This window comes from Pseudorasbora parva, chromosome 15 (genome assembly GCF_024679245.1).
Source record: "Pseudorasbora parva isolate DD20220531a chromosome 15, ASM2467924v1, whole genome shotgun sequence".
Taxonomy (NCBI): domain Eukaryota; kingdom Metazoa; phylum Chordata; class Actinopteri; order Cypriniformes; family Gobionidae; genus Pseudorasbora; species Pseudorasbora parva.
The window spans coordinates 7,357,096-7,379,998 of NC_090186.1; the positions used below are offsets into that span (position 1 = coordinate 7,357,096).

The 22,903-nt window shown below is 38.1% G+C and overlaps 1 protein-coding gene across 1 annotated transcript; it reads right to left on the bottom strand.

Moving 5' to 3' along the window:
* Positions 1–3,835: 3,835 nt before the first annotated feature.
* usp46 (ubiquitin specific peptidase 46) lies at positions 3,836–22,331 on the bottom strand. The gene is made up of 9 exons (XM_067416943.1): positions 21,997–22,331; positions 16,298–16,378; positions 12,333–12,546; positions 11,190–11,431; positions 8,074–8,150; positions 7,879–7,962; positions 7,040–7,237; positions 6,596–6,674; positions 3,836–5,530 (listed from the first exon to the last, which is right to left on the bottom strand). Exons 1-9 carry the CDS (start codon positions 22,030–22,032, stop codon positions 5,429–5,431), a joined length of 1,113 nt encoding a protein of 370 aa, XP_067273044.1. The 5' UTR covers positions 22,033–22,331; the 3' UTR covers positions 3,836–5,428.
* Between the last annotated feature and the right edge of the window lie 572 nt (positions 22,332–22,903).

A 22,903-nucleotide genomic window follows, 5' to 3' on the forward strand; every position in this document is an offset into this window, starting at 1 on the left:
TTTTCCCGGTTACATTAATTGAGCGTTACAATTATCCTTCTATCTGTGAAGAGTGGCAGGTTAAAAGAGAGCAGACAGCTGGAGAACAAAAGCACATCCCTCCATCACACAGGATATGAAAGAGTGTTGCTCGATTAAAACAGGTTATGGTCCACGACCAAGCGGAAGTATCTGTCAAGGATCTCTCTCTCTCTCTCTCTCTCTCTCTCTCTCACACACACGCACTTCACTCTTCTTTATCCTGATCAGCATGTGACGTGTACCTATATTCATGCTTGCACATCAGTTAAGATCTTACACACACACACATACACACACGCATTTTAAAGAGATTTAGCAGAACCTCCTGACTCACTCTGTCGCAGGTGTTCTTTCATTTCATGTGTGTAAAGACGTCACACACGTTGTCCCTTGCGTTCTTTCTCTCTCTCTCACACACACACACACACATAAAAAATGTTTGTTGCTGTTGATGCATCAGCATTTTAGGCACATAAATGAATTTCTGTAAACAAGATTTTCATTTCTCGTCATTTCGATCACTCAATGAATCTATTCTTCTCCCTTTTCACTTTCGCCCTGCTGTTCTTTTCCCGAAACCTGTTGTTCTTTGTTCCTGTACAAAATTGCCATCAAAAGATGCGTGTCAGCCACAAAAAGCAAAAAATAAGAGAACGAACAAACCATTAAAAATCACTGCTGAGCCACAGCTGGTAAAGTTGTGTTTCATTTATTGAGGAAAGGAAAAATAAACCAAAAGAATCTCAGTCAGGATTCCAGTTCCTATGAGAAACCTTTTTGGTTCTGCTATGATAAAGTGCACTTACAGTTATCACACTTTCCATTAGAGTTTGAGTCCTGGTATTTCTCTCTCAGACGCACAAACACACATTTTACATTTCTTTTGTGGACCTAAAACAAAAATACACACATTAAAAGAGGACAAAACCGACAAAACAGTGTGTTTTTGCATACAAGGTGTGTTAACTGTGAAAAGTGACAGTCTAATAGGTTCCCAACATGTTCATGTATATGTGTGTGTGGGGATTCAATCCACAGTAGTAAGAAGTTACAGTACTTTTAGTTTAGGCTACTCTAGTAAGTTCAAAATGATCCAGGTCTCCACAAGGGACCGGATCGAAATCATTAAATCTCCAACAAACAGTCATCAGCTTGAAATTTCTTCATTTGCAACCATGACTTTCCCATGCGAATATTAGGTCATTTTTAATAGAATCATTTAGTGTTTTAAAAATATAATTTATTTCTAACCAATATGTCTACGTAATATTTATGTACAGTTTTATGACATTGCGTTATCCAGTTTGAAGGACTGCATGTGAGAGTTTCCCACCACAATTTTGGCACATTTCTGTTCATTTTGATCACTCAGGAACCAAAAGAACAGGCATGGGACAAGAAACATGGTCTTAGTACCACTAAAGCATCTTCAGACTACCTAGTGCTAGTGTTATCAAGGACCTGCGTATGAAACGTCTACCGTCCACATAATCACTCAGCTTCCGTCAAGCCTCGGGAAACAACAGGGCAAGTACAAACACTGCATAGTCAATCTCGTATTGTGTCGTTACAGTGTTCATACAGCTATAGCGTGTAGTGTGGCATTAACATATAAATACATATTATAATGATATTTGAGGAGTGTGAAAATACAAGTACCACAGGCTTAGAATGGGCTCTAAGGGTGAATCTAGAAAACACCATAAAACCATTTTTTATAATCACTTATTCTACTGTTACACTGAAGGAGCTGTGAAAGGACAGAAGAAAAATAAATCATGGATTTCAGCTCTCAGCGGCTTTTGAACCATTTTACAGTATTTCTGAGCGAATCAAACGGTAAATGACTAGAAATCGTTAGTCTAAAATTCAAACAAAAACATTTAAAAACTACACAATGAAAACACGGGAGTACCGATCAGTTGTTAGCGTTTCTGTGAGCTTCAGTTTTAAAAAGTGTAGAAATGTCGGTGGAAAACGAGTGTGGAATGTTCATCTTGTCCTTGTATTGCACCTTGTTTCCCTTCGGTGACTGTTCGAAGTCACTTTCTTTCCACTTACATACTAAATTAAATCCCAAAAATCTGGATTTTCAGTACATTTCCCTACTGTCTTCCCCATTTATTCGAAGACTGATGCTCTTCTACGTATATTAAATAGTAAAAGCACTCTCAGATAAATGCCGCTCAACACAAAGTTGAAATAATTGTGCGCATGTTCTTATCTTAACAGAGACGTCCTATCAGATAATTCAATGAGAACTTTACAGTTCATAATGAAATAATCCCAAGGCTGCTGCTGTTTTATATCGGTGTCCAAGACTTTAATGTGTTAAAGGGATAGTTCAGCCAAAAATTCTGAAAAATCTGCACGCCGTTCCAGACCTGTATAAATGTCTTTGTTCTGCTGAACACAAAGGAAGATATTTGGAAGAATGTTGGTAACCAAGCAGATCCCAGGCCCCATTTACTACCATTAGCCTCGTTTCCACCGAAATTACCCGGAACAATTTGTCCCAGCAATTTTTCCCCCAGACATGTTGCTGTCTGCATTTCTATCGTGGTCTAAAGTACCGTAAAAAATTAGCCCGACGACACTGGACTGCAAGCAACTGGAAGTTCGCATTGGATTTTGTCGTCCTTATTTAAGCATAATAAAGCCTGAACGTATTTTCGTACAATATTTTCATCGTATTTTTTATTTGTTGATTTGTATAGCAAACAAATCTTACTGCACACACTTAACAGACTTTTAAAAATGGTGGTTGAAATAAAATGCTGCATGAACTCAACCAATCAGCATGTTCAGCGCCCAAGTCCCACACCAGAAGTTCCTGAAAAAGTTCCTGAAATTAGAAAGAGTACCACATTGTGAGCAGGGACTTTCTGAGGGGGAAATATTTACTTGGAACTTCATTTAGACCATGGTCCCTGTGGTCGAAACACACCGAGTACCACCCAAAGTCCCTGCAATGTGAAAATGCAGTTAATAGTTTTTTTCTTCATACTATGGTAGGCAATAGGTTTTGGTACTCAACATTCTTCAATTTCTTTTGTTTTCAGCAGAACAAAGACATTAAGGCCGCATTTACACTGCATGGTTTAAGTGACCCAATTCAGATTTTTTGTCTCATGTGCCACAAATAGGATATGACGTGAAATTGTAAGCAGTAAAAAATGAATTCTGACATCCTCAGATCGGATTCAGGCCTCACTCATGTGTGGTAATAAATCCGATATGAATTGGATACGGGCATTTGAGTCTGCCATGTAAGTGGTCAAATCGGATATCCCCCAGTAAATGCAAGTCGTACGTCATTGAAAAAAGGACGGAGGCGAATGACGTCAACTCAGGTGGACACGAACTTCGGTCAAGGGCTCTCCTCCTTTTTCTCCGCCTGAAAAAAGGAAATGCTTTGCTGACCTCTAAAGATGTGTGGAAAAGCGCGGAAAGCGAAACATTGACTAATCATTTTGTCTGCGTCCATTGCATATTGCGCCGTTTTACTCTTGGGCTGTTTCGCCAGTGTACAGTGTAAATGCAAATATCGGATACAGGTCGCTTTTAAAAGATGATGTAAGCGGGTCGTCAAAAAAATTGGATATAGTCACCAAATATATAGTCGGCTTTAGTCATCTTTTAAAAGCGACCCATATCCGATATTTGCATTTACACTGTACACTAGCGAAACAGCCCAAGACGTTCTTAACCAGAAAAGGAAGTAAAACGGCGCGATATGCAATGGACGCAGACAAAATGATTATAAAATGTTTTGCTTTCCGCACTTTTCCACACATCTTTAAAGGTCAGCAAAAAATGTATCTTGTAAGGCGGAGAAAAAAGAGGAGCCCTTGACCAAAGTTCGTGTCCACATGAGTTGAAGTCACTCGCCTCCGCGTAAATGCGGCCTCAAAGAAGTTGGGAACAATTTGAACGTGCAGTGTGTACATTTTAGCGGCATCTAGTGGTGAGGTTGAGACTTCGGTGGCCGACACAGGACAAAAATATCATTATCTGAGATGGCAGAGAGTAGCTAGCGCTCTGTAGAGAAGTTTGTCCATTTAAGGCTACTGTAGAAACATGGCGGCGCAAAATGGCGATTTCACTGAAAGGAGACCCACGGTGTATGCAGATAGAAATGACTCATTCTAAGGTAATAAAAACATAACAGTTCATTATGTAAGGTCTTTATACACCACTGAAAACATAGTTATGTATATTATATAGAGCCTCATAAATACGACACACTGCACCTTTAAGGGGTAATAAATGATGACAGAATTTAAATTTTTAGGTTAACTATCCCTTTAACACCTCAATGTAATGATAAAATGAAATGCCACGTCACCTAACTTCTAATAAAAGACCAGGGACCAAGTTGCAACATCTATTTAGGAGAAAAAAGATGGATTCAACTAAACTAAAGAAGGAATACAATCTATGTAAGGCCATTACAACGGAAGTTAGGTAACAACTGTGTTAGATAAGAATGCAAGGGAGACAAAAGCAGCTTTCAGCCTTACAATTCTGCCCTTTTTCTGTTACTGGAAGAGATTTCAATTGGACAACTTTTGAAAAATCTCTTGGTAACAAGACTGCAACTATTTCTGGATGAAAAGCAAAGTCACTTCAGAGCCGCTGCCTGCATTTACTGTCTAACACGCACGCACGCACGCACGCATGCACGCACACACACAGCTCAGAATCATAATCCTACAATATGCGAAATCCAAAACAAATTGTGCAAACAGTCCCTCAGATGACCAAGACTGAACTAGGATGTGCAGATTCACCAGCTACTGGGTAAGAGTTGTACGAATGAGGACTGATGGGTGGGCATCACAGTACAAAACATCTGAAATGAAGCCAGGGATCTTAAGCCAGGGATCAAGAGAGAGAAACCCTCCTCCTGGTTTCAGATACCCAGGATGAGAGGCACTTTCCTGGGCACTGAACAAACAGAAGCAGCGACGCTTGCTAGAGTACCAGGACTTGTTGCTCCGTTTGTAGCTTTTTGATTCCTTCAAGTTTTCACAAGTATTGTAGTTGTATATGTTGTGATTGTTTTCATTGTGTTGCTTTTGTGTTACTTATTGTCATTTTTGTTTATAAAGTGCCTTCCAGATGCAGGTGACTGACTTGAGGGTCAGATTTGAGAAGATGTGTTTAATTCCCCCAGAGTGCAGCGAGATTGGGAGAATGGGAATTCTGGGAAATGTCATATTGGCAAATGGGGTTGCAGAGGGCGTTTGGCACTCAGTCTCAGCTGGAGACCCTGAGTATGAGATGAGGAAAAGGAGAAGGATGTGGAAAAGGAATCTAACAGATGTTATCTTCACGTATACCCTTCCTTTTGATCTCTTCTCGTTCTCCTCCTCTGCTCTTCATTTGTCCCCTCTCTGCTCCTTCATTCTCTGGACTGATAGAACAGGATGTATCCCGACTCAGAGTTCTTGGAAATGTCAGAGGTCAAACCGTAAAACTCCTCTATCGCCTGTGCATCAATTTTCTGGGAGAGAAATTATATGGATGGATAGAGAAAAAGATGGTGAGAGAGAACAGGAAAGAGGAATGTTATGTTCTTCATGCATTAGGGTTTCTATTTTGTCTGCATGATAGCGTTCAAAATGTTTTTGAAGTCTCTTATGTTCACCAAGGCTCTATTTATTTGATCAAAAATATAGTAAAAAACGTTACATATTTTACAATTCAAATTTTAACATAAATGTAATTTGTCCCTGTGATGACAAAGCCGATTTTTCAGCTTCAGTGTCATATGATCAATATGCTTCTAATATGCGGATTTGCAACATTTTGGGAAAACTTTGTGCCCTTGTTGTATGTACTTTCCGTAGTAATAACAGTAAATTGTTTATAACTACACACAACTCGACCACCATATCGGTAGCAGCCGATATTAAGTTCATTTGTAACATTGTTTTAACATTACGTTATCATTATCATCCCAATAAGAAAATTTGTCCAGTATATTAAAAATAATAAATAATGGATTATTCCTTCAGCTTTTCCTTTCACTTCAGATGCAGCACTGTTCACATGGTTTTGGATTGCATGAAATGTGATTGAAATCACTTCAAAAAATAAAAATACAGTTCAGAGCAAGTCTGTCATATAGGCTACATACCATTATAATGAGAACATGGCTTTTGTGCTTGGGACATGGCTTTTAATGGTGAGACTTTTGTTTTTGCAATTAGGCTCTCAGAAATTATATAAAAATCTGGATTTAGATTTATCAGCCAATATATCAGTTATCAGATTTCAAATATAAAGATTTATCCGTTTCTGCCAAAATGATAATATCTAGTCCCTAATAGTATATATATATATATATATATATATATATATATACACTATTAGGGATATATATATATACACACACATGTACACACATACATATTCACACACAATATATTATATATAGAGAGAGAGAGAGAGAGAGAGAGAGAGAGAGAGAGAGAGAGAGAGAGAGAGAGAGAGAGAGAGAGAGAGAGAGAGAGAGAGAGAGAGAGAGAGAGAGAGGTGTGTGCAGTGTGTGCAGGGAGGTGCATACCTCCACAATGTCATCATCAAACAGCAGCCAGAAGCCGTGACTCTTCACGATGCTGATGTAATGCCCTCTGTTTGGGCCACTAATACACAGAGTTACAGAGGCAGTGTTTACTCTTCAAGGATATCAAATCATATTTTAAATATTTAAACACTGAATATATATTTCAGCATAATGAAGCCAAAAATAAAACCTAAATACAATCCAAATTACCTTTTTTTTTACATTTATATTTCCTGATAAATACATCATTTTTGAAGAAAAACATTATCATTATGATATACTTTTAGACAACGACAAATATACTCGCAGCAAAGGGCCCTGAGACTCCAACTGCTTATAATGCCAATATTTATAAAATATGACCTAATGTACCTAAATGGCAGATAGTATGAAAGTCAGTCTGCTTTATATGTTGCAGATGTGCATGTTTGACAATTCTCGTACCTGCCACAGTGGACCACCACAGCGACAAGGTCGTACATGCGGTCGAGGTTAACGGCGTCTACGGAGGTGTTGAAGAGGCGGAGCTCCAGTGGAAAGACCACACGATAGCTCAGTTTAGTGTACCGATGCAGCTGCTCCATGTACTTAAAGCGCTTCAGATGAAGAGCCAAGATCATGGGCAGCTTCTTCACACGCATACTGAAACACATACACACACACAAAACAATCACTGGCATGTATTCTTTCACACCACAGTATCTAGAGCAGAACCACTGCTTTGTTAATTGTTCTGTATAATACAGGCAACAAAAATACTTTAAAAGCTATATATAAACTATACTATTAAAACAATTCACAGACACAAACTTATTCTGGAATGGATATAGTGTACTTTTTACATAGTATGAAAAAGTAATGATAAATGTTGCATATATGCTACATTTTTGTCACATGACATAATTTTGCACATACAATTCTCCAGTTATTATGGAGAAAATAGTTGTTTTTTTATTATAATATTTTGTGTAATCAAGTCTACACCTGTGGCAGTCTGATAATATAAATTTTATGTTAAAATCAAGTAAACATACTGCTAAAATACTATTGAGTCACTAAACAGTTCACTCAACAGTTCCTCAACTTTTACAGTTTTCCGGTCTTAATAAACTAGACAGTTTTTGGGGAAAAGTTTGCAACATTTGCATTATTTTGTCCACTCAAATAAACACCATTAGCTTGCTTAGTGAATTCCTTCACATGAAAAGTATAGTAGTATGCCATTCTGAGAGTTCGTTATATGCCCTACCACATCATATAAACACACATCCACTGACACTCACCGTTTCTGTGCCTCTTGTTTGCTACAGCACATTTCACAGTAGTATTTATACTCACTGCACAGGGTCTCTGTATTACTGAAGTCCCTGTAAAAGCCATCAGACAAAACACACATCAACTAAAAAGCATGTAGACCGTAAGAAATGACTGGTTGTGTACGTGTGATGACTGTTGTGTCGCAGTACGTGTATGTTTACCTGAGACAGTGTGTTATTGAAGTGTTCTGCTCAACATCTACAGACAAATCCAAAAAGTCTTCATCCTTGCTACTGACCTGTAAAAAGGCGACACAAGTTCACAAATTAGTTAACATATTGAGGAAGAAGAGAAAAAAACCCATCCATGCCCCATTAACAAAACCTCTTCAGAAACTCTGATCTCCCTCCCCACAGAGACAATCTCAGTTGTCAAGCATCTTTGAGAGGGAACTCATTTCTGTAAAGATGTTTATCACACATTTTGGTTTCAGCTGTTTAAGGTGAACGGGCTGAACTCTGGTGACCTGATTGTCTCCTGTTGTCTCGCACTTATTGCAGAAGATGTGAGCGAGGATGTGTTAAAGCACTGGTGTGTGACATCGTGTTAGCACTGTCGAGTCGAGTCGAGTGACTGTGTCTTAACGTGAAGTAAAAGTAGGTTAACCAACAGAAAAGACTGAAAAGTGGGACACAGTTTCTTTCCTCAGGCAGCAAAGTTCAAGCGAGTGATCGAATGTCATTATATAAGACCATTAAAAAACCCAAACAGTCCTTCGGAGGCTGTCTAACAGAAGAGTACTGTGATGCTTTTGAAAAATGAAATACAGCTTTGCTCATACATTAGATATCCCTTTTAGAAATGAGATGTGTTGCATTTTTAAATATATATATATATATATATATATATATATATATATATATATATATATATATATATATATATATATATATTTAGTAGTATTGCTCTGAATAAGCTGCATAACAGATAATCGTATACTGTATATTTCACAAGACAAATCTTAATTAAAAACAATTATCCAGAACATTTTTCTTTATATTGCTTGCAGCCTTCTGTGATGTTTTGCCCTAATGCATATGGTGCAATATGTATTGTCTCATGGGATACACAAACACATCTGTAAAATAGCTCCATCAGCTGTATTAAATAAAAACTAAATTAAAGGATAAAATACAAACTAACACATATTTATGAGATATACAGGTCCTTCTAAATTTTTTTGTTATTTTCCATAATGTAATGATAAAAATTAAACTTTCATATATTTTAGATTCATTGCACACCAACTGAAATATTTCAGGTCTTTTATTGTTTTAATACTGATGATTTTGGCATACAGCTCATGAAAACACAAAATTCCCAAAAATCTCAAAAAAGTAGCATATCATGACAAGGTTCTCTAAACGAGCTATTAACCTCATCATCTGAATCAACTAATTAACTCTAAACACTGGCAAAAGATTCCTGAGGCTTTTAAAAACTCCCAGCCTGGTTCATTACTCAAAACCGCAATCATGGGTAAGACTGCCGACCCGACCCTGTCCAGAAGGCCATCATTGACACCCTCAAGCGAGAGGGTAAGACACAGAAAGAAATGTCGTTCAGTTTCTGAACGAATAGGCTGTTCCCAGAGTGCTGTATCAAGGCACCTCAGTGGGAAGTCTGTGGGAAGGAAAAAGTGTGGCAAAAAACGCTGCACAACGAGAAGAGGTGACCGGACCCTGAGGAAGATTGTGGAGAAGTACCGATTCCAGACCTTGGGGGACCTGCGGAAGCAGTGGACTGAGTCTGGAGTAGAAACATCCAGAGCCATCGTGCACAGGCGTGTGCAGGAAATGGGCTACAGGTGCCGCATTTCCCAGGTCAAGACACTTTGGGCTACAGAGAAGCAGCACTGGACTGTTGCTCAGTGGTCCAAAGTACCTTTTTCAGATGAAAACAAATTTTGCATGTCATTCGAAAATCAAGGTGCCAGAGTCTGGAGGAAGACTGAGGAGAAGGAAATGCCAAAATGCCTGAAGTCCAGTGTCAAGTACCCCCAGTCAGTGATGGTCTGGGGTGCCATGTCAGCTGCTGGTGTTGGTCCACTGTGTTTTATCAAGGGCAGGGTCAATGCAGCTAGCTATCAGGAGATTTTGGAGCACTTCATGCTTCCATCTGCTGAAAAGCTTTATGGAGATGAAGATTTGGTTTTTCAGCACGACCTGGCACCTGCTCACAGTGCCAAAACCACTGGTTAATGGTTTACTGACCGGTATTACTGTGCTCAATTGGCCTGCCAACTCTCCTGACCTGAACCCCATAGAGAATCTGTGGGATATTGTGAAGAGAAAGTTTAACCGCAAGACCCAACACTCTGGATGAGCTTAAGGCCGCAATCGAAGCATCCTGGGCCTCCATAACACCTCAGCAGTGCCACAGGCTGATCGCCTCCATGCCACGCCGCAGTGAAGAGGTCATTTCTGCAAAAGGATTCCCCACCAAGTATTGAGTGCATAAATGAACATAATTATCTGAAGGTTGACTTTTTTTTGTATTAAAAACACTTCTCTTTTATTGGTTGGATGAAATATGCTAATTTTTTGAGATTCGAGAGTGTTTTCCAAGATGGTGCCTGACCGTAAACGCGTAATGTACTGTGTTTATGAAGTAGCTTCTTATTAAAATGTTTGTACTCTTACAAAGTTCTCAATGCTTCGGTTTGCATGTAGGGACCCTCATTATGCTACCGTGTTAGTGTGAGGCTGTTTTGAGCCTTGTTAGTGGTATTAACTAGCGATTTAATTTCACCTACCCTTTACCCAATAGACAAGCATTATAAGCTAATCTGTTTTTAGAGAACAGAACTGTTTTTTACTCTTTACATTCGATTTTCATGAAAACGCACCCCAGAGAACGATCTACTTGGTAACCATCTGTTAATTACCCCTAGGTTCATTTCTCACCGGAGTTGTCCTTTAACTTTCATCGGAATTAATTTGAGAAGTTGAAACACTCACTTTGCTTCGTACCGCTCTGTTTACATGAATGCCTGAGGCTGTGAGCTGAGTGCTGTGAGTGCGATTCCACTCCCGATGCGCAGGTTGAAAACATGCAGAAATAGCTCTTTTTACTGGCTTTAGTCTTTAGCCTCTGGTCAAAAAATCCTCAGATGACGCAAATTGATTTTCTTTCAGAAATAAAATGCATAAATGTCTAGTCTCAGGGGGATATGGGGGGGAAGCACAATCATTCCAATATACTCCAGGGTTTCTACTGATACAAAGGCATATGCTAATTGCTGAAGTAACCCTTTAAGGAAACACAATACTCATACCGTCTCACAGTTGAGACAGCGCGTCTCATTGGTCAGCGTGCCCTGGAAGATGTCGTGAACCCAGGTGGGCTCGGTCTTGTTCTGTTCTGGCTCGGTGTCTGTGGCGATGGCAGTGCCGTTGTTCTTCAGCCGTCCATTCTGTTTCTCCTGCTTCTTCTCCTCTTGCAGGATGTCAGCCACCGTGTTCAGCAGGTAGTTCAGGAACTCGTGGGCATCCTGCTGCATGTAGTTATCAAACAGGTCTATAGGAAAAGACAGAAAGTGTAACAAGATATCAATCCATATCAGTTTACTTGCTAAACTTAGAAAGGTAACGGTAGCATTTTGGATATGGTGTGCTCATGTGAACTTAAAAGGAACTCATTTTGGTCACATATTTTAGCACAATGTTGGTACATGCATGTCATGTGCAATCATATAGCTAACTCTGTGTGAGTGTGTGTAGCTGGTAGCTCTGATAGAGGTCTGTATTGTTAATTCATAGAGAGAGCCTTTTCTGGAATGAGAAAGAAGAACAAATCCTCTTTTATACTACATATTATCCCTCCTCTCTCCCTCAAAACACACACACCTGATCTGTTACACCTGCTTCTCATTCAGCATATCACACAGAGGCTTACTGTTAGGGTGCACAGGTTTGTTTTTTTCACATAGTCTCCTGTCTGAATGCCAGCTACAGCTCTATTAGTTGCCGAAAAAATCATGTAAACATATTTACCATCATATTGGATACACAAGCCGACTTTAAATGTCTCATAAACAGGTTTTTCTGCAAGTACTTACAACATCAATGAGTATCTTTGGACATTTTAGCAGTGGCTTGACAACAGATGGCTTAGTCATAGCAGAAACCAAATTTATCTTGATGTGAAAGAAAACAGGGACAGTACAGTCTGTTCAATATGTCTTTCTTTTGTGAATGTGTCGATCGTTCAGTCAACATTACGTCTATGGAGAGTCCCCGCAAAGATAATGAACCAGACGTGTTTTTGTGTAAAAAATAATATATGTTGCAATTTGACAGCTACTTTTAAATGGACGTAAATGGAGAAATACGCTTTTGTCTTCATAATTGTGTTGTTACAGTATGTACCAGCAGGGGTTAACTAAGCCATGCTAACCCGCCAAACCTCAACCCCTCACCATTCTCCTTCCGCAGGCGTGAGATGAACTTCTTGGGAGGGATCACGCCCACCTTCTTCTTTTGTGTGGCAATGCTGTGGAAGAGGTCGGCCAAACAGGTGAGAAGGTTCTCCTTTTTCTTCTGCTGGACTTTATAGGCCAACACATTCTCCCTGAATGGCCGGCAGAAATACAGAGCCTGCAACACCGAGTTACAGTAACACGTGTTCCCAAACTAGAGAAAAAGACACAGAGAGAGGAATTCTTTTAGTTTGAGCTAATCAATTCTTGAGCAGGAAACAGTCAAATAACACTTGGGACATAATTAAATCAGACCTATGACACCGAGAGATAAAATCTGGAACACTCTCTGCTGGAGGTGCGCCAGGGAAAAAAGCAGGCAAGGGGTTAAACAAACGTAGATCTAGACAAGACATTTACAATCAGGAAAGACATTGAAAAACTCCCTGCTGCTCACTGCTAAAAGCAAATCAAAGGGCTGAGAAAACTAATGGTGGAATCAAACGCTCTTTAAAAACATGACCTGCATGGGCTGAAAGAGCAGCACTTGCTGTTATTGTCACAACAGAGCATTGTTTCCCTTCCAAAGGCCTTTTCCTGTCAGCGCACACTGACAATGAAATGGTTCTTGGGGCTTTTTGGCATTTTTATTGACAGTGAATGCAGAGAGATGAGAGAAAATAAATGCAAGAAGAGGGTCAGGATTATGATGAGTATTCGGAAATTACTGATCATAAAACAAAAAAAACTAATTTTTTTTTTTTTTTTTACACCAATCGAAATGTAAAAGCCCCGATATACTTCAAGTGAAGTCGAAGAACGAACAGATGTGATGTAATTTTTAACTTAATCAGGCCAAAACAACTTGCTGAAGTGAATTTTCCTAAAAAGTTTGCATAAAAAAGGAATGCAACAATTTATAATTCTCATAAGTCTATATTTTATACACAATAGAATAAAGATAACATATCCAATAATGAAAGTGAGACATTTTGAAATGTCATGTCAAATATTGGCTCATTTAGGATTTTATGAGAGCTACACATTCCAAAAAAGTTGGGACAGTTAGCAATAAGAGGCCAGTAAAATTAAATGTACATATAAGGAACAGCTGGAGGACCAATTTGCAACTTATAAGGTCAATTGGCAACTTAAATGGGTAAAAAAAAGAGACTCTCAGAAGTCAAGATGGGCAGAGGATCACCAATTCCCCCAATGCTGCGGCGAAAAATAGTGAAGCAGTATCAGAAAGGAGATTCTCAGAGAAAAATTGCTTGTCATCATCTACAATGAGATTATTATTCAGCGATTCTGGAACAATCTCTGTGCGTAAGGGTCAAGGCTGGAAAACCATACTGGACGCCTGTGATCTTTGGGCCCTTAGACGGCACTGCATCACATACAGGAATGCTACTGTAATGGAAATCACAACATGGGCTCAGGAATACTTCCAGAAAACAGTTTCGGTGAACATAATCCACCGTGCCATTTGCCATTGTCAGCTAAAACTAAAAAAAGAAGCCATATCTAAACATGATCCAGAAGCGCAGGCGTCTCTGGGCCAAGGCTCATTTAAAATGGACTGTGGTAAAGTGGAAAACTGTTCTGTGGTCAGACGAATCAAAATTTGTCAAAAAAGTTTTTGGGGGAAAACTGGGACGCCATTTCATCCGGACTAAAGAGGACAAAGACAACCCAAGTGGTTATCAGCACTCAGTTCAGAAGTCTGCATCTCTGATGGTATGGGGTTGCATGAGCGTGTGTGGCATGGGCAGCTTACACAACTGGAAAGGCACCATCAATGCTGAAAGGTATATCCAAGTTCTAGAACAACATATGCTCCCATCCAGATGTCTTCTCTTTCAGGGAAGACTTTGCATTTTCCAGCATGACAATGCCAGACCATATACTGCATCAATTACAGCATTATGGCTGCGTAGAAGAAGGATATGGCTACTGTAATGGCCAGCCTGCAGTCCAGATCTTTCACCCATAGAAAACATTTGGTGCATCATAAAGAGGAAAATGCAGCAAAGAAGACCTAAGACAGTTGAGCAACTAGAAGCCTGTATTTGACAAGAATGGGACAACATTCCTATTCCAAAACTTGAGCAACTTGTCTCCTCAGTCCCCAGACGTTTGCAGACTGTTATAAAAAGAAGAGGGGATGACACACAGTGGTAAACATGGCCTTGTCACAACTTTTTTGAGATGTGTTGATGCCATGAAATTTTAAATCAACTTATTTTGCCCTTAAAATTATACATGTTCTCAGTTTAGACATTTGATATGTCATCTATATTGTATTCTGAATAAAGTATTGAAATTTAAAACTTCCAAATCATTTTATTCTGTTTTTATTTACAATTTGTACAGTGTAGTAACTTTTTGGAATTGGGTTCCAAAAGTGCTAAAGTGCAGCAGAGCTTGTGCAAACATATCCACGTTAATATGATCAGATGCTTTTCTTATGCTTTGTTTAAAAAATGCTTGCTGTTTTCTCATTTTTCTTGTGCATTTATTTTGTTATTGAGAGGAAAGCGAGCAGCACATATTTACATATTCATCTAAACACCACTATCAGCTGAGTTACAGCATATTGCTGATCACATATTTTGAACTTAAGCGAAGAACGAAAAAGAACTTGGCTGTGAGTATATCAGAGCCTTAATTATTTGTAAATGTGCTGAACCTCAAAAATGTGTTTTCAAGTTACATTTAAAAATATATATAATTATTATTAATTTGACCATTTTTTAGTGCATGGTTAGCATTTTGCTCTGTTAAGGTGATGATACACGGGGCAACTTTCTTTAGCAATGTTGCAGAGCGATGTTTCTTGGGCACTTTCCATTAAGAATGGGCAACAAATTTCAAGCTGAATAATTGAGATTGGTCACGGGTCCTGTGTCTCACCTGGTTGCCCGTTGACAATGTTGACACTGGCCATCAACATTGCTCAAAAAATTGCTCAGTGTATCATCACATTTTTTCTTGGTAACAGTATGTTTTAATTAAAATTGTTTAATTGTCATTATGGCGCATCTTACCTTCACTGACAAAATCACAGATTAACTGATCGCTATATTGAGACAGAACAGAGATGCAATCTTGCATTTCCTTCACGTGTACCAGTATATAAAATCGTCCATGCCTTCAGCGAAGCCGTCGTTTTTCACACAGCATCCTAATATACACTCAGAGAGATTATTTAATTTTATACTAATCAATTCTCTCATTAAGTACCTTTAATTGCTTTGTTTTTTTAATCACCTTCCGATGGCAGTAACTCCTTAATGAGAATTAAAGCAGTTATCTCCTTTTGCAATTCGCTTCAGACCAGAATGACAATTCTCCTTCAAATCTAAAAAAGGAACAATAATAATAATAACAACTGTGACCTAATTTTTGTGGATCTCCTTCTGATCTTAATAAGCTAATAGCAAGAAAAATAATAACTGTGACCTGATTTATCTCCATTCTGAATTGAATGTTCTGCCAAAACAAGAGGCAGCTTGACCTGAAAGATTCAGCTCTAAGGCTGAACAGTAACATGTTCATTAATCATACCAGCTGCGCTAATGGCAGCAGGAATAAATACTGTGTTGTCAAGCTGCCCTGTTCTGCAGTGAAAATCACATGCTAATATATTTTGCAGAAGAGTACACATCAACCACTCCCTTCTCTGGAAAATAACAAATAAAGATGGCTACCAAAGGTTGTGAACTGTGCTTTTTCACTAGTTCAGAAAAACACTTAAGCTGGTTGTTTTTGCTTCGATGATGTGGTGTCCTTCATTTACAATAATGTTGTTAAGCAATACAACATGGCATGATAACATGCACCCAAATGGGAAAGCCAAGCTACTCAATATTTCACTAAACAAATATGCAAACTGTTACCATGTGTATATTTTTTAAGGCTATGTGTCCGTTTTAGGGTTAGTCTGCTTGTGTGATACTTACGTTGACCAATCCAAAGTAGTGTTCATTAATGGGAAACTGCTCTGGACCAATGTCTTTCTCCAGAGCAGAGGCATTGGTGCCCTGAAATGACAGGAAAACACAAACATCTGTTCATTTATATTGAATAGAAATAAGACAAAGTAAGAACCCTCAGCTATAATTAAATTTTAATTTGTCTATTTAAAAAAACAAAAACCTCTCTCTCTAAAACTATATGACTATGTGCCAACACATAAAAAATTCCTTGCATTAAGCAGCCAAAATGTATATATTATAGGATGCACCGATATGAAAATGATTTCTTTATATTTAAAAATATAAATAAATATATGTATTACGTTTACGATGGATAGATGAACTTTTATGGACTTCAAAATCTCAGTTACTATTCACTCCCATTATAAAGCTTGGAAAAGCCAAGACATTTAAAGGTCCCATGGCATGACATTTTTATTTTATGAGGTTTTTCAACATTAATATGAGTTCCCCTAGCCTGAATGTTGTCCCCAAGTCGCTAGAAATTTTGATCAGTATAAAACGAGTTCAGGCTGTCTTTCTCTGGCTTTGAGAAACTGAGAGCTCAGATGAGCTGATCTTGAATTCTCCTGTTATGACGTCATACCAGGAAAGGTTACCGCCCCTTCCTCTGCTTTGCCCGCCCAGAGAATTAGTAGAGAAAGGAGTCAGTTTATCAGTGGATGTCAGCAGCACAGGCTTTACCATACGGATTCAACAGTACCACCACAAACAGTGAGTAACAGTGTTCATTAATGCCTGATCTGGGATCAGTGAGTTCTGATGTTTAGCTAATCATTCAAGTTCACACAGACTTTCTTTCTAAATCGTTTAATACTGTCAGTCCTGCAGCTGGCCGTCTTGATGCATCAGTGAATCAAGCCAGTGACTACAACCATCAACCTCACGTCATTTCTGTTAGCAGCATGAAACAAATATGTTATTTAAATGATTAAACTACAGAGAGCATTCAAGGAATACTCTTTATAATGTTCGGATTGGTCAATCACACGTTTGAATGACGCTGCTCATTGTGCTCAACAGAAGCACTTACTGTATTCATGTCGATGTTGTGTTTGTTGTTAGCTGTGGTGAAAGCATTTTGTGAGAGAAATAACATTGCAAAGTTCACTCGTGTTTATTCAGAGCTCTCAGATACAAACAAAATAACCTCGCGCTCTCAAAAACTCGGTACAATAACACTTCCTCAGCAATCTTTCGCCAGCTCCGTTTCTCTCTGTCTCTCTCTCGACTGGCAGCGCTGCTCTGCTCGCGAGTAGCGCCTAACTAAACCACGCCGCCATCCGCACGTTATCTAATTTAAATGCAAAGATGTCAGCCAATCACAACAGTGGGTGTTTTCACTGAAGACTCACAGCAGACACGCCCCTTGAAACAGAGCATTCTAAACTGAGGGCTAATTTCAGTAAAGAAAAAATGCCTTTTATTTCTAAATTATGACATTTTTTGATGTAAAAACAATACTATCAATATTAGTAAACCCCAGGAGACATTATAAAACAATAAAACAACCCATGCCATGGGACCTTTAATATAATAGTATTCGTCAGAAAGAAGAAATCCATATACACCCAGGATGGCTTGAGGGTGAATTATGGGATATTTTTCATTTTTGGGTGAACCAGCCCTTTAATAATGAATAGAACAATTAGGAAGGAAGCGATTTTGGATGAATCAATATGCTGATTCATGACTAAATTTGAATCTTGGACTAAATATAAAATATCTTAAACTGTGTTGCGAAGATGAACGGAGGTCTTAATGGTGTGGAACGACATTAGAGTATGTCATTAATGACACACATTTCATTTTTGGGTGAACTAACCCTTTCAATTGATCAAAAGTGACAAGAAAGATATTTATGTTACAAAATATTCCAAATAAATGCTGTTCTTTTGAATTTTCTATTCATCAAAGAATCCTGAAAAACTGATTTCAACATTGATAATGAGCACCATGATTTTTGATGGATCATGTGAAGTCAGCTTTGCCATCAACAGAATAAATTACATTTTAAGTTAACGTATTAAAATAGAAAACCATTATTTTAAATTGTATTCATATTTCACATTCACCATATTTCTGTTTTAACAGTTTTTTTTTTTTTTGGTCAAATAAGCACAGCCTTGTGCATAAGAGACTTGCTTCAAAAAAGTTTAAAAATCTTACTAACCCCAAGCTTTTGAACAGTATTGTCAATGGCTGCCCTATTAAACCCCAACATATCTCTGGATGACTCTGAATGAGCAGATCAGGTAATGACTAAACACAACAATTGGATCCAGAGATCAAAGCCATACACCAGTAAAGTCAAGACCATGACTGACAGTTGAAAGATGGGAAACTGCCTCTCTCTGTATCCGTGCATTGTCTAATTTAGTGTTATTAACCTGACTGAGACAGCATCCTTTTTATCTGTGGGAAATATGAATCCACAAAGTCCTTAATTTCCAGCACTAATAGATCTTTATTGCCTATTGAAATATGAATACAGCATCGTGCAAGGTATGCCAACATCTGACTTTAAATAGAGATCATTTTCTCATTGTCTACACACAATTGTCAGCCAAGCCATCTAATGTTTCTGCCTAGAAATCTTCCACACCCCATAAAAGGGCACGTACACAAGTGCGCACAAACATATATAAGACAATATGTTGCCAGACGCATGTTCTCAAACTAAAGTGCACGTAATAGACTCATGTGAACGACAGGTCTGTGGTTGTGCACACCAAACGCACACTTATCGAGGTCATTTAAAGCAGGATAGAACATGGAAGACATAAAGGAGAACATTTCATTAGCTTGCCTTGTATCCATGGTCAATGAGCCACTACAAGACGTGGCCCTGAACTCATGCCAATGAACAAATGAACCCTGTCTGTCCATTTAGTTACACAACTAGCACTAAACAGCAGTCAGACGTTAAGTCTGAGCCCCCTCATGCTGGCAATAATTCACTCTTCATGTTCCTGACCACATCTAGCCCAGGCTGACACAGCACCTGCAGTTACCCAAAGAACAACTGACAGTGGTTAGAGGTTCAGGCCAGTTTCAGGCAATGCTAGAAATCCCACAGTGTATCTGCAAGCAAGCATTAAACAAAATGCTCCCATTAGCCATCTTAAAACCCTTTATACAAATGGCTCTACAAAAAGCAATACAGATAGTAAAAATGTAGGAACTTGCTGCAAATACTTTAATTGTGATGGTGATACTACAATTCTCCTAAAGCCATAGAATAGTTTTATGTGACGAACAGACTGAAATTTAAACCATTATTCGTTTTATTTTTTTATTTTGCATGGTTGTGAAAATGCGACAGAAGTATGTGTCATATTCATGAACAAAGGTGAATCTTTTTAATGAATCGGTTAATCTAATCAGTGTTGTTATTGTTCAGTAAAACAATTAAATTTGGATATTTTAATAAAGTACAATGAAAAACAAATATTAAATGATAAGCTTAAACTTAAACGCACAGTACGTAAGTTTCACCACTAGAAAACTTACTAATTTAAAAAAAGGCGTAGCTTGATGACGTGTGAAATTGATGAGTGTTGAAATTATGGGAGTTGTAGTCTTGACTCTTCGCCTCCACAGTCGATGGAACGAAATCTGACGGGAAATTATGTTCATGAATGAGTGAATTTATTAAAGTTTTATTAGCATTACGTTAGTATGAAGCAGGACGCGCGAGAGCCCTTGAGAGTGAATGCTAATGAGAGAGACCTGCACCAAACACCGTCTCTGAGCTTTTATTCTGCTTATGCTGCAATCGCCGCTTCCGCTATTTTCGTTGTGTGTGTGCGCGGGGAACGCAGTGCTTTTCGTTGTGTGTGGGGGAACGCAGTACTGTTTTACATGCTTAAAACAATCACACTAAACATACTTGAGTGTGTTGAATGTCATGTTAAAACTGTTATAACATTATGACTAAATGAATGTCACTAAATGACATGCAATTCATTTTAAAATATATTGTATAATGGAGAAAGTTAGCCACTTGACCAAATAGTGTTGGCTCTGAGGCATGGTAAAAAAGTTATTCGTGGTAAATTAAGAAAACAAGCCATTCAAACGAAAAGACTAACCATATTTCTGTATAACAATGAATAGTTTTTGTATATACAAACAGTTGCTTATCTGTCTAATAAAATACATACTATATTAAAAGGTGTTTCTGTGGTTTCTACGGAAATCGAAGGTAGCGTGGAAATGACGTCATTGAGGACGTGGTCCGTAACACTAGTTAAAACAGCGGATTCCTCTGGATTTAAACATTGTTGGAAACTTTTGGGATAATGTAAGTACACAGCCACTTAGAACAATATGTAACATTGTTCTAAGTGGTTGATATTTTAATCTACAAATCTAACATATTGTGCCTTTGAAAAACATAAAACAACCATTAGAAATGTTGCCTAAATTGTCTTGGCAATTAAAACTGACAAGTTGAACTGCTTTTACTAGAACTGCAGAAAATAAGTAAACTGCAAGGATCTAGTTCTTTCTTTTCCCAAAACCATTTACTAAATGTATCCTACTTTGAACCAGTAAAAAATCCTTAACTTTAAATTAATTTTACATGCCTATGGAAAATTGCAATTGTGGTATCCTCTAGAAAACAAACTTTGAGGTGCTTCTTTTAAGGTACCATTTCAACTAGGGATGCATGATATGATCGGCCGATATGTTCATTTTTAATGTTACCATTATCGCCCCTATAAGACAATTTGGCTGATCTATTAAAGCAAATAAATAATTGATTTAATAATAATAAATTTTCTTCAACTGAGACACTTAAGATGCGTACTGTTCACCATGATTTAATTGCTTGAAATGATTAAAATCATGTTACAATACCGATCAGTGCAACGTGCAGTGCAGGTCTGTCATATAGACATGATATAAAATACATAAAGACATGCATAAAATTATAATGAGAACATCTTTATTGTGTGCTCGAGACATGGGTTTTAAATGGTGATTTTTTTTTTAATATAACAACCAGGCAAATTATATAAAAATTTGGATTAAGCTTTATCAACGAATATATCGGTATCGACCAAAATGTTAATTTTCTAGTTTAAACCTTTTCTGAAAGTGCAGTCTCCATTCATTCTATCTGCACAGATAGATGTGACCTGTACATTACAAAAACTTTCATTTTAGGTTAATTATTCTTTTAAGAGAATTACAATAATCTTCCAACATGTTTTTTTTTGTGTGTGCTTATATTTGTCCAAATTAATTTAATGTCAAAATGACATTAGAGCAATGCAAAGAGATTAAAGGTCTATGCAAAGCACACAGTCACTCTTTTCACAAATTTTAGGAAGTTTTGTGAATTACACTAAACTGTTTTATCGTTAAAAATCCAAAAATTAACAACACACTAACCTGAGCTATCACAACACAAAGAGGGCATCACTGATCCTGCAATTTTCCTTTAGGTAAATAAGTTACATTTTTATGCGATCCCTTACACTTTCAGCTTATTATATGAGCAGGCAAATATGTCCAGTTATGGCAGATGTGTTCATCACAGCGGTCATCCATGCATACATCAGCTCATAAATAAGGTCATGCACCTGATTGTGAGGAAAGCCATTCAACCATCATTACGTAAGAGCTAGCCAACGCAGTATCCACTCACTTACCATATTACAAATGGAGGCGATGTTTCTGACAGTCATTTAGTTTATAAGGTGCCCCTCGTTGCCATCTTTATGAATTAAACATGATAGTAACAGCAGTACACTGACAGGCCAAGCTGCAATCCCAACCGAGGACAGCAATCAGTGACCATTCAATCCCCGCTGCGCATGCAAAGTGCAAACAAAGCGAGAGATAAACGTCTACGGCTTTCATCTACTTGTTTTCTTCATGGTCTCTGCAACGAAGCATAAATATACAGGATATATTTATTGTAAACATCTTTGCCAGTTGTACGTACTAAACGAAACATTCACATCCTGGATTAGCGGATCAAACACCGCCCACCGAGACGCGATTGGTGCATTTGTAGTATACGACATAAAACGCTGCGCCTTTGATTGACAGATCATTTGACCAATGAAGTTTGTCCGAACTTTCCATATGGCCAATAGAATTTGGATTAGGTCTGCGGGTTGTCCCACAGCACAGTTCATAACTTCACAGTACATTCAAAATCCATAATGAATTATGAATGAACTGTAAGGCTAAAGTATGCATTTATTTCAAACGGTAACAGGAAATACTCTTGTACAGCACATACACTGATACATATACATTTAGGCGCAATAGTTTAAATGTGAGTGTATAAAAAGGGAATTTCTCGACTCTTATTTGGTTTTATTTTTTTAAAACACGGTCTCATATGCCCTGCTGTCATTCGTTTATATATATAAATAAAATATAAGTATATAAGAAAAAACTGTATCGCTTGATTGCGATATCTGATTCGATAACGGTTCTTTTGAGTCGGATCTTTTCCCCAAACCAATGTGGGCGTCTTGGTTCACCAATCGGACTGAATTGTCCGAGTGAATCATTTTCAACTGATTCGTGGAAACGAACTGGGAG

What these genes read in the sequence shown, in the direction of transcription:
- usp46 (XM_067416943.1), bottom strand. Translation starts at nt 22,032, where the DNA reads ATGACTGTCAGAAACATCGCCTCCATTTGTAATATG. An exon ending in GCTGTCTCAACTGTGAGACG is followed by an intron (nt 8,151 to 11,189) that starts GTATGAGTATTG and finishes GCCTTTTTACAG; the next exon opens with GTCAGTAGCAAGGATGAAGA. An exon ending in AAACAAGAGGCACAGAAACG is followed by an intron (nt 7,238 to 7,878) that starts GTGAGTGTCAGT and finishes TATGTGTTTCAG; the next exon opens with TATGCGTGTGAAGAAGCTGC.